The 17,591-nt window shown below is 39.4% G+C and overlaps 1 protein-coding gene across 2 annotated transcripts in view; it reads right to left on the reverse strand.

The window, feature by feature from the left end:
- Positions 1 to 618: 618 nt before the first annotated feature.
- Positions 619 to 17,591, reverse strand: part of MET (MET proto-oncogene, receptor tyrosine kinase) — an 86,455-nt gene continuing 69,482 nt past the window's right edge. For both annotated transcript variants that reach the window (XM_057390483.1, XM_057390484.1), the window contains exons 12-21: positions 16,673 to 16,819; positions 14,573 to 14,729; positions 13,640 to 13,780; positions 11,032 to 11,262; positions 8,571 to 8,651; positions 7,768 to 7,949; positions 6,165 to 6,274; positions 3,552 to 3,717; positions 2,513 to 2,649; positions 619 to 2,370 (exon numbers count right to left, since the gene is read on the reverse strand). In XM_057390483.1, coding sequence (XP_057246466.1) covers positions 2,160 to 2,370; positions 2,513 to 2,649; positions 3,552 to 3,717; positions 6,165 to 6,274; positions 7,768 to 7,949; positions 8,571 to 8,651; positions 11,032 to 11,262; positions 13,640 to 13,780; positions 14,573 to 14,729; positions 16,673 to 16,819 — 1,563 coding nt within the window. In that variant the 3' untranslated portion in view covers positions 619 to 2,159. The remainder of the gene's footprint in view (positions 2,371 to 2,512; positions 2,650 to 3,551; positions 3,718 to 6,164; positions 6,275 to 7,767; positions 7,950 to 8,570; positions 8,652 to 11,031; positions 11,263 to 13,639; positions 13,781 to 14,572; positions 14,730 to 16,672; positions 16,820 to 17,591) is intronic.

Genomic DNA, 17,591 nt, shown 5'->3' on the forward strand with positions numbered 1-17,591 from the left:
TTGTTCCATCTTTCCTGTAAGTTGCCTTCAGGCTGTGGAAGGCTGCAAYTAGGTCAYCCTAAAGCTTTCCCTCTTCCAGGCTAAGCAATCCCAATTCTCCCAGCCTTTCCCCACTGCAGAGGAGCTCCAGCTCTAACCATTGTGGTTTATGATTGATCCTTCAACCTTCACAGGTCCTTCCTGTGATGGGCCCCAGAGCTGAGTGCAGCACTCCAGGGCAGTCTCACCAGAGTGGGGCAGTGGGACAGAATCCCCTCCCTTGACCGGCTGGCCACGCTGCTTTGGATGCAGCCCAGGRMMMMAWTKGSYTTYYKGGSYKSCMRKKSMMYTTKSCYKSYYMWKKYCMRSCYYYYCYKSMMCCCSRRKYCYYCYTKGSMRGGSCMWYYYKGRWYYKKTYMWYCCCMRSCYKKKKTKRWWMMRGGRGKTKSCCYKRRSMRSYKSMRSYTCYTKSCYYTKGKYCYKKTKAAAMYYMWKRMMTTYCCMWYMRSCCMMYTYYTKRRSYTKKYCMRGKTCCYYYKGRWKKYMWYCCMWYCMMYMRGGGKKKYMAMYKSMMCYYYYMRSYTKGKKSCMWYYKSMRSYYYKSYKRRGRWKSSSYYMGGSCCTTCKTCTRTRTYATTAATGAAGATATTAAATAACACTGATCCCASTGAATACCCCTGAGGGACACCACTTGTCACTGATGTCCATTGAGACTCTGAGATGTTGACCACTCCCCTCTGAATGTGRCTGTCCAACCAACTTCTTATCCATCTAGCAGTCCACCCATTGAATTAATCTCTCTCCAWTTTARAGAGAAGGATGTTGTGGGGGACCATGTGAAAAGCTTTACAGAAGATAAATAACATCTGTAGCCCTCCCTTTGTCCACTGATGTAGTCACTCCATCATAGAAGGCCACTAGGTTGATAAGGCAGGACTTGCCCTTGGAGAAGCTGTGCTGGTGTCTCGAATCCTGGTGAAGGACCTCCCTGTCTTTCATGTTCCTTCTAGAAGGATCTGTTCCATGGCCTTTCCAGGCACAGAACTGAGGATGACAGGTGGGTAGTTCCCAGGGTTGCTCTTTCTTCTCTTCTTAAAGATGGGTACACTGTTCTCCCTTTTCCAGACACCYGGGACTTCCCCTGACTGCCATGACTTTTTCAATATCATGGGCAGTGGCTTGGCAACTGCATCAGCCAATTCCTCAGGACTCTGGAATACCTTTTGTCATGTCCCATAGACTTGTGCACATGCAGGTTCCCTAGATGGTCATGAACTTGGTCTTGGCTTGCAGTGGAGGGGCTTTGCTCTCCCAGTCCTCATCCTGTCGTCCATGCACTCAAGAGGTGTGGGAAGAGAAGTTGCCATTGRACACTGAAKAAAGGAAGTAAGGTACCTCAGCCTTCTCCTTGTCCACCAGCATTGTTTAACAGAGGAGAAACAGCTTCTTTGATATTWCTTTTCCAATTAACGTACCTGTAGAAGCCCTTTCTGTTATTCTTTGCATCCCTTGCCAGGTTCAATTCTGGTTTCACCTTGGCCTCCTTCACTCACTCCCTACACAGTTGTACTTTTCTATACCTATTTTACTGCACACCATTTCTTGATTTTGATTTCTGTTAACATGCCATGAGGCTGGCTGTCTTGGCTGCCTAGGTTCTTAGAAASCTTGTTGATGTAGTTCAAAAATCCAAAGTTTGTCCCATGTGGGAAGAAAATACATTTTAAACTCTTGTAATTCTCATTGCTTTTCTTGGCCTTTCGTGTGAAAACCATTTCTGCACTGCTCGTTATCCTAAAGTACATGCACAGTAATAGTCCTTCCAGCCATAATGATTGATATTCTCTTTTCATGGCATTAGTGATGAATCTTTGTTCTCAGGTCTAAGCACATATTAATGACAGTTTGTGGGAACTAGCTCTGGATGGTAGAACACCACATTTCCATTTGGTAAATTGATGCAGTTGTCCAAATACTTGGAAATTACTGTGATGGTTTATGGAATCCCATATCCTTAAACAATATGATATCCCRTCCTTGTACTAGTGCAACTCGGGCAACAACATAAACATGTGCAACAGTGTTCTCACAAAGAYGGGGCAGTAAAAACTAGTGGACAAAATGTTTTGCTTTTTGTTATACAACTAAAAATGGATTTTCCTCAATTTCAGACGTACCCGTCATGTGTCAACATCCACATCTGTGTTGTCTTGTGATGATAAAAGAGAAGGATAGGGAGCAATGCACTTCACATTGACATAAGTAGCATTGACATGAACGTAGTGTTCCCCAACAAAAGTGGAGAAGATTGTTGATATTTTTGAAACAAGTTCAGAAAATGCTGGACGCATCTCAGGTTTCGGATGCCAGCACTTCAGCATGACTTCATACCTGCCATTCAAATAAAAAAAAGTGTTCCATTATGAAATCACATAAAAARAAAAAAAAAAAACCCAACCCTCTCTTTCCTATCACAGTCTCAATTCCCAGAATCATCAGCATTTGCAGAAGCCTTTGCAAACTATTCACTTACAGTGGATCAGGGCAGTATTCAGGTTGCAGCAGCCTTCTTCCTTGTAGTAAGTAAACAGTTATATCAAAAGAATTTACATCAGGATAAGGCGGTGCTCCGCGTGTCATAAGTTCCCATAACAATACACCAAAGGACCACTAAGAAAACAAAGAAAGAAAGAATAAGTTAAAGGGTTGGAGGGCTTTATATTCCTGTTTTAGAAGGCTGTTTGATAGATTTAAGCATTCAACTGCATGGATTTTCCCTTTGAAAAGTTGTTTTATTGGATTCAGCTTTCTTTTAAGTGGGCTAATAAATGCTGTAGGGACTTGAGGAACCACTTAAATAAAAGCCAGAGAATCTCAGCTAAGTAAATGAAAGAAAATAAAAGCCTATAGGCTTGCTACTTTGCTGGTATAAACTGGCAGACCTCTTTTGAGGTTAATGGAGCTCTGCCAGTTTACATGAGCTGATGATCTGACTAACTCTGTGTAAATACATGCTGAAGACAATATACATGGTGAAAATTCTATGCATTACAAGCTAATCCGAAACTGCATTGAAAGAAGAGCTAAAATACAAAGTAACCCAGCCAACTGACTTCATCTTAACAATTTTTTATTCATAAATGGCTAGGTAGTACTTGAGATTGCTGCAGGCAGCCAGTAAGTATTTATAAAGCAAATAAAGTATTTTGAGAACTATTAACTTTTACGAGTCTCCAAGTTAACCKGTTCTGTCAAGCTTTCCAGAGCCCCTCCTATAGCAGGGTTCAGCTCCAACTTTGCTTCTTGGAATGTCCTTAGCTTCCCTTGGAACAGGGGTAAACTCCTAATTCTTTTGTGAGCGTTAAGATATAATCAGGTCAACAACTTGTTGCTTTATGATTGAAACAAATRCACTTTTTGGATGTAGAAAGAGTCCTTTATTCTTATGTGAACTAAAGTTATATTCAAATATAAGTTTTGATYTGGAGTTAGTCCATTTATTAAATACTAGAAAGATGCCTCAGGCAATATCAAAGAAATAAACAGGTGATASAAATATGTTTGTACATTACCACATCGGACTTTGTCGTGAACTTCTGAGTTTGTAAACTTTCTAATGCCATCCATTTCACTGGCAGTTTTGCTCCTGTTTTATTATGGACACTGTAATATTCTTTATCATAGACATCTCTAGCAAGACCAAAATCAGCAACCTTGACAGTGAATTTTTCATCCAACCTAGAGAAATGACAAAAGGTATCATTTGCAACTGAGCAGGCATGATGGTGGATTACCATGACTGACTTGCATTTTTGAGACTGTGACTTTGGATGGCACTACTTCATTTTGGATCTGTGAACTAATGTAACAGTGAAACAAAAAGTACAGCAAAATATGTTTGACACCCACTAAACACAGTGTATGAACKCAGGAAATTACTGATATTGTTTTGATAATACAATTTGAATTACAGCTATTTAAAAACAATTGCTATGTATAAAAAGGGTTTTACTAATAGCCCATACATCCTGACTGAGCACTACATAATTTCTTCCACAGCTGTTTTTCCTTCTGCATCCTTAAAACCTGCTCAATTTTATTTCCAAGTCAAGGCATCACCTTTCCTACTTACTGTTGGTTTTGATAAGAGGCATCCATCATTGTCTCAGTTGACTGCCTTTATATACTAATATAGTCTTGTAACTAAGGATGGGTTTGGTGTCTCTTCTGAGGGAAAATGACGGCAAAACAAAAGTTCTATTGGTGTTACAGCTCAGCCATACCAGAGGAYGTCCCTAGCTTTGCTTTTCCTGAGCTTGATTTGTCTTGATAAGTGGTATGGTCACAAACAGATAGTGTGAGTGTTGGCATGTTCAAGCCTATCCTTCATTACATGCACAGACCRAGTCACAGCAAGCACTTCCTTTTGGGCTYCTTTACAGAATCACAGTCACAGAATGGGTGTGGTTGGAAGGGACCCCTGAAGATCATTTAGTCCACCACCACCTCCCCTGCTCAAAGYAGGGTCAGCTACTGCAGGTTGCTCAGGACTGTGACTAGTTGAGTTTTGAATATCTGCAGGGATGGCTCTCAGTCAACCTCACAATAAAGCATTTCCCCCTATTTTTGAATGCAATTTCTTCTATTTCAATTTGTGCCTGCTGCCTCTTGGCCTGTCCCTAAGCACTACTTAGAAGAATCTGGCTTTCTCTTCTTTAATCCACCATATCTGGTATTTATATATATGGGTGAGATCCCCTGAACCTTCTCTAGACTACATGATCCTGTCTCTCTCAGTGTGCACATGTGGCATTTCCCTGCCTCGAATTTATGAGGTTTCTGTCTGGACAACTCTGGTCTGTTGCAGTYCCTCTGCATGGGACAAAACCATCTGCTGTATTTACTGATGTTCTAACTAAATGTGATGAAGGGAGTAGGAGGGAACTTTGATGGGTCAACAGGAAAYAGTTCATGCCATAGCAGATTCCTGCACCTTTTCCAGTACAGTGGAGTAGAGTTAAGAGTCCCTATATTTGCATGCTGCCTTCCTTTCTGATAGACATCACCACTGTGGCAGAGCCTGTGCTTYCTGAGAGTTGGATTGCCCATGGCCACTGGGGAAAGTGGGTCTTGTGGCAGCAGCTCTCCAGGCTCTGAAATGCTGAACCATATAGAAGAACAAAGGCAGTCATTCAGTGGTCATGTGAGATACCCTGAGAGTTCCTTCCTCACTCAAGGAAGAGACAGTAGGCCAAGAGGTACGTCCTGTTGCCACTATTCAGACTTTGATTAGATGAACTAGGACTTTTGTTCAGTAACCCAACTAATTTCTTCTTAGGAAACCTGAAAATCATGTTGTTTGTAGCTTTTTTTTCATGCCTTAAAAAACCAACACCTGTAAAAAATGCTTTTTCTTTTCCACAGGTTTGTCAGCTGTACAGGTGTGTACCCTTGAAAAAAGAATAAGACATTTGATGTCACAGGTTGATGACCTTTTTGCAGCCAGAKTTCTAGTTTATGATGTGCTAAAAATAAACTCTAATGTTTAAGGCTGTRCCTCATTAATTCACAACATCGGTGATAAATCAGCATAATCATATTGGCAAGTCCTGTATCAGTTAGTCTTAGTGGGAACTGAACTGTCTGGTTTCCCAGACACTAGTAAGATTCTTTGAATGTTAATTTGTGTGCATAGTTGAGCCAAAGTAAGCTCATACTCATGTAATGAAAGACTACMGTCAAGAGGTCTCACTGGTGTTTCTTTGTGTTCCTGTTTTTCTCAYCAAGCTCCCCTGTGTTCCTCTCCCTCCTGGTTAGGTGTGGCAGCAGAGACATGCTGCTTCTGAAGGGCTTGGGTGGAAGCACAGCAAGTTCAGGCAACAGCAGTTTAACTCCCCTTAGGAGATGCCTTTTATACTCTAACCAGTGATTTTGAGAGGCTACACTTTCACCTCAGCTTTCTTATTTCTCACACTCAAAAAGGCTTATGTGTTAGAAATGAGCCCTTAGTAAGATGAGTAGCTCATCAGTATGCAAGACAAACATCAGTATAATTGCGGAGCAATGAAAAAACCACCATCTTTTGACTGAAAATAGCAGTATACTGGAAACTTTAATTTATCTCATCTCACTGTTTTACACAGAAGTGTGTGATAATGTTGCTGAAAGTAGATGTTTGTACTTACATACAGTTTCTTGCTGCCAAATCTCTGTGGACAAACTTTTTACTTGCCAGGTATTTCATTCCTTTTGCAACCTGAAGGCCAAATCCAATTAAATCTTTTACTGTTGGATTCTGTAAAACACAAACAGTTATGATATAATGAATGCAGCAGTTTAAGGATCAGACTGCTTTATGCTGTGACTCGAGGTTTTACACACCGCTCCTGCCACCACAGTGATCAAGACAGGTTGATGCTTGCAGTGAAAGTGGTTTAAGTTTTGGTCAACTTCTTACCTCCAGAGAGAAAACACACTCTAAGAAAACAAGAGAGCTGACAGACTCCAAAAGRGTAAAGTTTGCAGCATAAGCAGCATAACCTGGGCTGGGAAGTGGAACAGTATGCTGAAACCTCAGCATCAGAGCTAATAAACAAAACTCTCCTGTGAATCCAAAATTGTGACTCAGTAGAAGGTACTAACTATGAGCTTGGAGCTTATCAGCTGGAGATGACCAAGAAATGAGAAAGCCCTGTTTGGGAYAAAATAAGTGCATCAGGATGATGTAATGAAAAAGGCAAATGAAACCTTAGCAGTTACCCGAGAAAGATTTTCAGCAATGATTGTTAMCCCTTTCTGCTAGTCTTCATGGTGACATGATACTGAGAATGTTAAATATCAAAAKAAGTATAAACATAAATGTGTAATTCTTTAATCCAATCATATCACTTGCTCCTTATATTTTTCTTCTGTGCAATTTGATTCAACTGTGGTCAGTATTTATTTCAGAAGAACCATAGCATATATAGAGAGAAGCGCCCTGGTGCTTGTAGAATGAAAAAAGCTCCAATGGGAAGAGGTYCCTACCTCAGAAAGCTTAACTCCTCCAAAAACTTGTCAAAATGCATTTTTAAAAAAAATTGTACTGGCTATTGTTGATTGCAATAAAAGCAAGGAMAAGGTTCCATTGGCTCAGAAGTCACTTTATATTGTCCCAGCAGTGTGAAATAGGTGAAATACTATAGTGCAAAGTGCCTTACACTGCCTGAGGTAAGAYCTGTGGTCTCATACTTGAGAGAAAGCAGTGAGGCACATTGGAGGAATCTATAATCTTTCAATAGAAATAGGAAAGATTGGTGATAAGAGTACTCATAGTTTGTATAACAGTTCCTGCTTTTCTTTCTTGAGATAAGAAGAAAAAATATTGATAATAAAGAGGCTGTGACGCTATCTGGACATGTAGATCCCTTACCTAGGAGTTGRAAGAGCAGATGGTGACAACTGGCACAGCTGTGCTGAAGTCAAAAGAGATGTGCCAGTTTAAYTTAGGCCTCTTGACTTAGATCTCATAAACACATTTGTTTATAAAGAGGCTTATGGATGGGAAATGAGAAATACTTATTGTTGATAATTTCTGGGAAACATTCTAGAGAGGAATTTGAGGGGGARGGGAAGGAGTGGCAGTGCTGTGGCTGGGCTCGGTGCCAGACTAAGCAAGTGCCAAAGGTTAAGGTGTAGCTACAGCAGCAAGCTGCAGAYGTAATGTAATTTTGAGAGTTTATAATATGTGGTGTTGGAGCAGGGCGTGGCCAGACTTGCATTGCCATTTTTCCCTCTCCATGTACTTACGTGAGTCTCATTCCTGATGAAGTTTCGAAGATCTCCATGTTTCATGTATGGAAGAACAACTAATGGGGATCCCTCATTGGGCAAACAGATTCCCAGGAGCGACAGAACATTGGGATGAGTGAAATCTTTCATGATTATTCCTTCTTTCAGAAACTGAGCTACTTCTTCCAGGTCTGTAATCCCTGAGAATTACAGTAATAAAATGAGTTAATTAAAAGAAACAGAAACAAACTAGGGTTCGTTTCTCTACAGCATGTCATTGCACAACAAAGTGAAAATGAGASACTACAAATGTGCTWCCCACTTCCCACATTACAACCAGGTTATGTGCATTGGTTTTCCTACAATGGTCAAATACAGGATGTTGGTGATTTTAATTGTTTCTCCACTTCTCATTATGAATTATTTAAAACTGAATAACAACACCTGAGTAAAAGCCTTAATAAATGTTGTTATACTATCTTCCTGTTTTTCTAGCAGCTTTGCCTACTTTTCAGCAATTTAACTTCCAAACCCAAATCTTCAGTATTCAGCAGAATAAAAAATGACACTTCCTTTCCCTCATTTTCCAATGTTCTTTTCCTTGTAGAAGAAATATATGGACATTTCATTTGATGTAAAAATATGTGCCAATGTGTTGTGGTAACCTGAAGTAATTGGAATTGCTCCAAAGTTAAATCTGATTCAGCTGCAACCAACTAAAAATCTTTGCTTGTGAATGTATACTTCACTGTAATTTATCAGTTCACCCCAGTTATCTTTGGAATTAATAGTAATGTCTCATTATTAAACATGTAACTCACTATTCAGTGACTTCACAGCACAATGAATTTTCCTGCTGTCATTATCCAGCAATGTCCCATGGTACACACAGCCAAAATGTCCTGTGTAAAGAAATTACCAATATTAGCTTTAAAAAGCTTTAAATTAACTTTCTGGCATTTTCCACTGGGCAGCAATTGCACYGTAAGAAAGTGATCACCCTCCATTTCTGTCCAATTCCCAACACTTGTAGTGTAGACTTCCTAACTAACACATAAAACAATTACACAAAACCACCATTGCATAAAACCACCATTACATAAAATGAAAACTCAATTTGCAGCATAAGTGGTATTTCTTGACCTAAATGGAGAGTATAAATAATGACAAGGCTGGCGCCACAAATATTTCATGTTCTTGTAATGACTWCACACACAAAACCTGTTTGAGCCCATTCCCACCATTTTCTCCTGTGATGCAGGAGTCAAAGAAGGACAACGAGAAGGACAGGGAGCAGTTAGGAGCTGACATGACCACTGGATTGGTGGTTCCCAGTGACCTGCAAGCTCTTGCCCTGTTGTCCACTGGGCTGTACAAACTTGATGCATCTTCAGTGGAAAGGACAGCCACTCTGGGCTCACAGTCTCAAAGGTCTTGTTATTCTATGGAAAATGTTGAATGTTAAAAGTGATGTGTTGGCCGTGGATGGTTTGGGAGTTGCTCTGCTGCTCGCAGACTGATGACACCACTTGGCAGTTTTTTCTATGGACTAGTTCCAAGTATAAAATATCTCCACGAGATGATGAGCAAAATTTGCCTTCTTTCTCATGGTCTAAGCAGTGAAATGAACTGTCAGGGACAGGGACAGAAATCCTGTGCTTTCCTGGGCCAAGCAAATGGTGTAGTCTACCAAAACCTACTATGAGAAGTCTGGTTGACCAGTTTGGGAAGCAGTGAAGTTTGAGGTCCAGGCTCACACATTAATTATTCCAAATGAAATTATGTACATGCAGTTGTGGCTTTCTTCCACAGATGAACTGTTTACTGGACACTTTTAAAATACTAATATTTGCAGTTAGAAAGCAAAATATTTATTTTCCTAAGTGTGAATTCTACAGAGAACAAGACTATCTGATTAATTCTACTACGTTCCAGTCATAAGCTCTGGTCAGAGCTCAGTTGGCTTTGCTTTTGGCTTGAGGTAAAATTAATCCAAAGTTTGTTTTATAAAAGCAACTAAAATCCCATCAGACCACAGATTGCTTGGAGCCTGGGCACAACTCCTAAAGCTTGGATTGGGTGTGTCTAAAATATTTTGGGGTTTGGCCCATTCCTAGTAATAAAGGATAAAATGGTTAATTGTCTTGGTGTCATTCCAGATATTTTCCAACATTTAAAAAATGGGAAATTACTTGTCATTTTCCAAAACAAAAAAGAAAAGAAAAAGGCCCACCCTTGCTTTGGGGATGATGAAGTGTAATACATAGAAGAGAAACACACTGACTGTTTGTTTGATTTGTGGCTCTTTTCCTGCAGAAGAGGCATTAAGAATATAACTTATAGCCAATTTTTTATCAGTATTCTTATGCTCAACAAGAGACCTGTCATGCATGATCTGTAGAAATTCTGAAAAACCAGTTTGTACTTTGGTTACTAATAGGTACTCAATCATACAGAGTTCAATAAATGTCCCTAACAGAAATACTGGATTGGACTATGAAAGGTGAAGGGAACTTGCTTACAAAAATGTAGAGGAATAGGAAGTGATGAGAGAAATTTAGAAAAATAGGAGATTTTCTAAATCAGGGACAAAACTAAGGGGAAGTGAATCAGGAGCTACATATTTCTGCAGCTGGCATGAGAGAGGAATGAGGTGGAATGAAGAGCATTTGCTGGGAGGAAACAAGCAGCAGATTCCTCAGAGCTGGGGGAAACTTGTGGAGGGAAAAGGGGTGCAGGCATTTCACCTGGCCATGGGGACTTTTACTGAAGGCACTAATGACTGCAGGGGTCTCCTGTGTCATGAAGCAATCCTGGCAGATAACAGGCTCCAAGTTTAAGGTCACTTGTGCCCCTGCTTCGGCATCCCCTGCCATTGGGGTGTGGGCCTTAGGTTTCACATAATATCCCGTGGCAGAGTCACTCCTGCACCACAGCCTCATGGATCAGGAGCRCTGGCTGAGCATTCTGTAGCCCGGAAAAGGGTGACAGTGAGGCAGCTGGTGGGGAACCAGCAAGTCCCTGTGTTCAAAAGAGCCTCATWAGTTGACAGACTGCTTCCTCCTGACGTTGTCTTCTCCAGCTGATCAAACGCACAGTACTTCCATCTGACTTCAAAGGAGACCCCCTTTGTTCCCCCCTTTGATTCAGTGCATGAGATGCAATTATAAGAGGYAAAAAGCTTGAAACAATCTCTTTGTAGATACCTTAATCAGAATGGTTTGTAACAAATGGGTCTGCAAACAGACGAGCAGTTCACWGTGTAAGAGTTGCAGTACTCACCTCTTCCTATAACTTCGCTGAAGTGCACAATCAGACTGTCGGCACCAATAACCACATGCTGCACCTCTTTGACCAGGTCAGGATTTAAGGCACTGATGTCAATGTGGACATTAGTTTGGAGAAGTGGACTGGCTAAATCTGAGTCTCCACTAGACAGAATCGGGGAGAGGTCAGTGTGAGGATATTGGGCAGGTGTGCATGATCCGTTCTGAGACATGCTTGGAAACTGATCTGCAAGATGAAGAGAAACAGTTATAATCCTTTCAAACTTCTCCTTGAAAAATGAAGAGTTTTATTGCATTGGTAAGCAAGGTTTGATTTTATCAGTTTGGAAGYGGCTTGGCTTTGTGGAAGTTTTGGTCACAAAGGGAAAATGAAAATATGCATTGGTAATCTGCCAAACTCCAGGAAAACCATGTCACTAGAAACTTATGCTTGTCTCAGCTCTACTTTTATGAAAGTAAATGGCAAAACTTCCACTTTTTTTGAGGGGATGGAATGAAGCCTTGTCACTTCTTGCCAAATAGAGGTTATAGCATTTCTAGTAACTGGGAGTAACAAGAGTAAGCCAGAAAAAYGACAGCAATATGGGGGGAGGAGGTAGTGAACAATTAAAAACATGAAACCTATTATTATTGTCATGCTCTAATTTGGTAGGGAACTTCACATTTCATGAAGGTTTCCAAAGTGCTGGTGACTAGCTATATTTATCCAATGGTAAATATTCAACCAGGGAAATGCCTAGAGGTGATTCATTTCCTGTAACTGCTGAAGATAATACAGTTGGTACTACTCATGAAAATAACATGAGCCATCTGATGTAGCAGAAATGAAAATGTTTCAGTAAATTCAGGAGTATCTATTTGTGATYTTTTTKYWGCAGCAGCATGTTGTTCAGGTATTTCCAATTGSTTTTGTTTAAAACCTTTTTTCCTATTATTTTGTGTAATTGAATGAAAGAACTATGTTTAATTTACTCCAATTTCAGTCTGGAACAATTTCAGTGGAGCTGATGAGCTGAATTTAATCCAGGATCAAAAACAAAAAAAAGGGGAAAAAATATATAAACAGAAATTAWCAGTATTTTATTACAACAAGTAAAAGATGCTCTAAAGATATGCTTTATTTATTTCTGTATAAAACTTATGAAATCTTTATAAAGCACTTTTACCACTCTGGGTGCTGAGAAAAACTCTGTTATTTTATCTAGGAGCAAAAGTACCATCTTCTACCCTTACAAGGGTTTATTTGTCACTAAGGGCAAATATCTATTTAATAATCACAGTAAAATAATCTAGCCATGGCTGCAAAATAATTTTTGCTAAATGCTTGCTGCTAAATGTAAACCTGCATGTTTCTTTTATTTTATTCTTTGATAGTAYTGACATAAACATTGCTACAGGAACATTAGGTGAACACATCCCCTTCTTGGATGTACTCCCCACTGTGCTTTGCCAGTACACAATGGCCTCAGGACCACTGTGGATTTATCTTCCACCAGGGATCTCTGCATAGTTTTATCTCATGTACCACTTTCCCTTCTAACCYGTAGCACAAGCTTTCCTTTCCCTTTGGAAATTTTTCAATCAAGAAACTTCCTGTATGAGCTGGTGGCAGCAATTAAAGAATGATACGGAAAGCTRGGAACAGGCTTGTCTCTCAAATAGCTCTGGGGCTTGCAAAGGTGGAATAAGGATTTGGAGTGACTTCTATTGTGATGTATATGGCAGCACCTGAAATAGTACAAGACACTGTCTATACAAAGATGAACAAACATCTGTGATATCTTACACACCATAATGTGGTAACTCCTAATGGATAAAGACTCTTTAATGGTAATCATGGAAAATGGTCTCCACATGTGTTAAAGGAGGTGTTCAGCCTAAATTCTAAATGTAGCAGACTTAATCTGCTCTGTAAGCAGATCTTCTGAAGAATACCCAATTTAAAATCAGCACAAAAATTGTATTTGGCACATGATTATTCTTCCCTGAGACAGCCATCATGGCACACATGGTCARTTTGTCACAGTCTTCATATCCTTTTAGTTTCATTTTAAAAATTAATATTTCTGCATTATACCATGTCCCATTTTACARGAGGGGCATTAACAGACTAAAGAATATCAGTTTACAAAACACCATGTCCCATATTGGGCCACARGAACTGCTTTATGGTAACTGTAGGAAGTCACTGAGACACACCAGACCTACAGCCACTTGATCTTATCCTTAAAATCAGTTTTTTCAGAGTGGATTTGCACATCACATGGTGTGATGGATCCCATGAAAACACAGAATCACTATATATACTAACTCCTAATAAATTGTAGAGCATACTTATACAGAGTTTTTAGTAATAGTATTTTATTTATTCCTCCAACCTGAGTACAAGTAAAAATCCTTTGCACCTTAATCTTGGGGATCACCTGAGAAGCTCAGTTAAAATAACAAGACTATGAACACATGAGAGTCCCAAAAAGGCAGACACAGACAAATCAGGTGAGAAATTGAAATTGGGATACTGATCAAAATAGCTATCATCTGAAGACATATGAAAATCAAGATGTATAAAATATCCTCCATACAGATTCCTAACAGRAGCGTACCTTCTAGAAAAGTTGATCTGTAGTCTACAGATTCACTTGAAACCATTTCTGTTGTAGGACTCACACTCCTTGCGCTCACCAGCCTGTCCAGGTGAGGAGTGTGCACTCTGCCATCGTACCGCACTAGGTCACTTCCCAGATCTGAAGGAGGAGGAGAAAGAAATAATATTAGAAAATCCTATGTTTTCAGTGTGCCAATGTTAATTTATCTATTTATTTAAATTTAGATGTTCTGCTCTGCTGGAAAGAGGGTCAGGTTGTTGCTGTGGCAGACATATGGGACTCGAACTACTTGTACAGAGCAAAAAAATCTTGTGTTGAACACCCACTCTTGGCCATACTGGAAGATCAAAGACAATTTTGAAGATTCTAGGGCCAGCTTCATGTTGTGACAGTGATACTGCACCAGGACAAGACTTGGTCATACACTAGTTCCACTCCTCCTCGCCCCACCTTACCCAGTGTGGCCACTCCCACTGAAGGAAACCCAGGCACAGGGGACAGAGAGGAACCAGAGCCTGACCAATTCCTGATTTGGGGGAACAAGAGACCAGAAGAGTGCAGCACTCAGTGTCTTGCACAGCTCAGGCACAGCCTGGAGGAATGCAAAGCAAAGGGATGAAGCTGAAGTACTCATGATTCCATGCATGTCCCCTTCCAAAGCTGATTGGGGAATAGAAGTTACTAAGTTTTCCTAATAGCTTAGAGTTCCTCYGAAATCCTTCTGCTTAAGGCATAATGTGGCCCTTCACCCACCTCAGGCTCTTGCCAAGCACTGAAATGCAAATAAACATCGGGACTTGATTGTGAAACCTCTGCTGACAAGTTACAACAGGGCAGTGCATGGCAGTTAAGCGAAGCATAAAATTATGTTAGTTTTTAAAATCTAAGATACAATAATGGAATCATTTGATGAGATTGACTATGATGGACCTTTAATTTGTTTCTTCTTCCTTCTCCAGAGGAAAAATACCAAAAAGATAAAAATTAAGACTGATGTTGAAAGAACTCCAGCAATTAGTCCCGTGAAATTCTGATCTTGCCGGATCAGCACTTTTCCGATAACTGTTGACAAAACTTCTTGCTTCCACTGAAATAACAAGAAAAAAAAAGTGTAATGATTTCTAAAGACAAGTAAGAACTAGATTATTAGTACCAAAGTATAAGCTGATATGTCCCATATGTATTAAATCTTGATTCTGGGATGCTGCACTGCAATAAGACACTGGGAGTGGAGAAATTGTTATATTGGTGTACACAAAAACAGATCTACATGTTTATGACTCACCTTTAAGAGCTCTGGTAGTGACACAGATCTGTACTGGATACATCACACACATGGAATGCACTCACATGCACTCTGGATAACAGGGTCCCACCAGATGTTAATTCAAAGTGTTAAATTCATACTTTTATTCAAATGGTGCATGGAATTGGCCTATGGATATAYGGGCTGAAATTTACACTGAAAAAGATAGCCCAACTGTCTTTAATATTCATTCTTTTGGCATAAATATGCTGTAACATCAAACTCACTCTCTTGTTGACAGCCTGCTTGAATTTTAGTTCCCAAGGTCATGTGAGCCTGTCCCTTGCCAGCTTCTAGCTTGTTGACAGTTTAAAGAAACAAAACAAAACAAAAAAATCCAACCCAAAAATCAACAACCAAACACCAAGCAGCTAACAGGGAAAAACTGTTTTAGGTCACACAGCACTAGCTCAGTCAGTTGGAATGCATTTGGCCATCTTTTCTCTTCCTCCGGTGGAATTCATCCCTCTGGGTACTGTAATGATGGATTTGCCCGTCAAAAGAGCAAATTTTCTTCTTCGCTGGGCAGACTACAATTTCTGAGTCTTCTTGCCAGTAAACAAGCAGAAACCTTATTTAACCCRTTTATGTTTTGTTCTTTTCTAGGCATGAAACATGTCACAAAAATCTGTGTCTTAGAGGTTAAGAAAATATCACATAGTAGAACTAATTGAATGCAGTGTCACTCCTKCTTGCATATGTAAAAATACAAAATATATGCAACCTGTACACAAGTATGAAACCAGGTACTTAGAAGTCTGGGAAATATACACCAAAAAGAGAGCTGCATCTAATTTTATAGTTTTCCTGATGTACCCAAGGAATTTAATACTTACTTTTATACTTGCTTAAAAAATTAATATTAAAATAAATTACTAGTTACCATACTAATAAGTAAAATTAATTATTACTAYTTACTTAGATTACAGTAGCACATAGAAATATCATTCACAGCCCAGGATCCTGGATGAATGCCACAAAGACATAGAAAAAATAGATGTCCCTGCTTCAAAGAGCTTACATAGACTTTGATCCTAACCACACTTACCTGACCAGCAAAGTCCCACTGTCTTCAGTGAATCAGAGTGCAGGTTTTTTTTTATGTTTAAAAAATACAAATGTATTGAAAGATTTAGGTCTTGTTCTATAAATCAGTATGTCTAAAATTTAAATTTGCAGTAGCACACTGAATGACTCTAGTGAGACCACCTTTAAAGAAATGACTCAAATATTTGTCCTAAGTGTCTTCTTCTTACAAAAACAATTGACATGAAATTATGAAATGCGAAATGCGGACAAAAAAAAAAATCTTTCAGGAAGGATCTGATCTTGACTGGAGCAGAATTTTATGTTGAAAAAAGGTCTTGTGAGTTTCAAACTACAACTACTTTGTTGTAGCTTCTCATTTTCCCCCACGTTTCCTCTTGTGTTAGGATTAATAACTATAATTTAATTTATGTGTTAAGTTCAGGTCCTACATTGTGCCTAAGGCTCCAGAAAGTCTCTGTGCAAACAGGTAAAAACRACAATGACGATAATATTTATTTTAAAATAGTTGATATTATTTGAATTTCCATCCCAAACAAACAGGGATAGAGATATCTCTGTAAGCACAAGCTTAGGCTAAAATKTTATTTAGGCTTAAAGTTTATTGGTTCAATAGTGACAGTGTGAATGATAATAAAAATGGCATTAATATCTCATGTGTGGTGTAGTTGCCTCACCTCTATATTTAGCTCACTGTTGGATTTCAGGAGATCGCTGGGAACCGTACACAGGATTGATTCTGACTGCAGGAGAAGGTTTTCGCAGCTTTTATTTCCAACTTTTAGCACCTCGCCTTTAACAGCTTCTGAATCAATATAATTTCCCTTGGAAAAAAAAAATCAATTCACATTATATAACCATCTCATAAAGTTTAAGCTGTTACAAGCCTGGAAAATGTTTTTAATGGAAAATAAATTGTGAAATAAAARACTAATTTAAAAATGAATTTACACTATGCCGTCAATATGCATGTATAAAGGTTTTTCATGTAAGAGGGACTTGAACAGACAGGCCACTGTAGGAGGGTAAAATTTACAGATAAAATCTGCTGTCACTAACTCATACAGCTCACACAGACTTCTAAAAATCTAAATGTCTGAGGGATTAATCCTGCTAGTCCTGTTTAGATTTTTGCATAATGTGTGCAAGAAAGGATGCATTATGTAATGATGTTGTTTACACAAAACTGGCATTATATTATCCACAAGCAAAAGGCATCTCAAACATTTTGTTTTGCAAATGGCTACGGTTGCAGAAGTGAAGCTTTCAAAAAGRAGTAATTAATTATAATAATACACAAGACTTAAAATCACGTTTCACAGACCAAAAAGGCAAAAACCTAGGTAAAGGTGAGAGCATGAAAAGTGCACTCCATGCTAAGTAAATCTGCTCTTAGATCCCAGACTTGGATGAAAACTGATTCCTTCTGTTATTGTGATAGCAGAAKCCAAAGGCCAAGTTTAAGATCTTTTTGCTCAGGAGTGCATCTCTATTGAAGAAGCTGCCCTATCCAATGCACAGCCCAGCTCAGGATGAAAGAAGAGGCATCTTAAGCAGGATTAGAAGGGGAGAAGGGAGTATGGGACTAATACAGGC

Source organism: Malurus melanocephalus, unplaced genomic scaffold, assembly GCF_030028575.1.
Source record: "Malurus melanocephalus ecotype Western Australia unplaced genomic scaffold, MMel_1.1 scaffold_27, whole genome shotgun sequence".
Lineage (NCBI taxonomy): Eukaryota > Metazoa > Chordata > Aves > Passeriformes > Maluridae > Malurus > Malurus melanocephalus.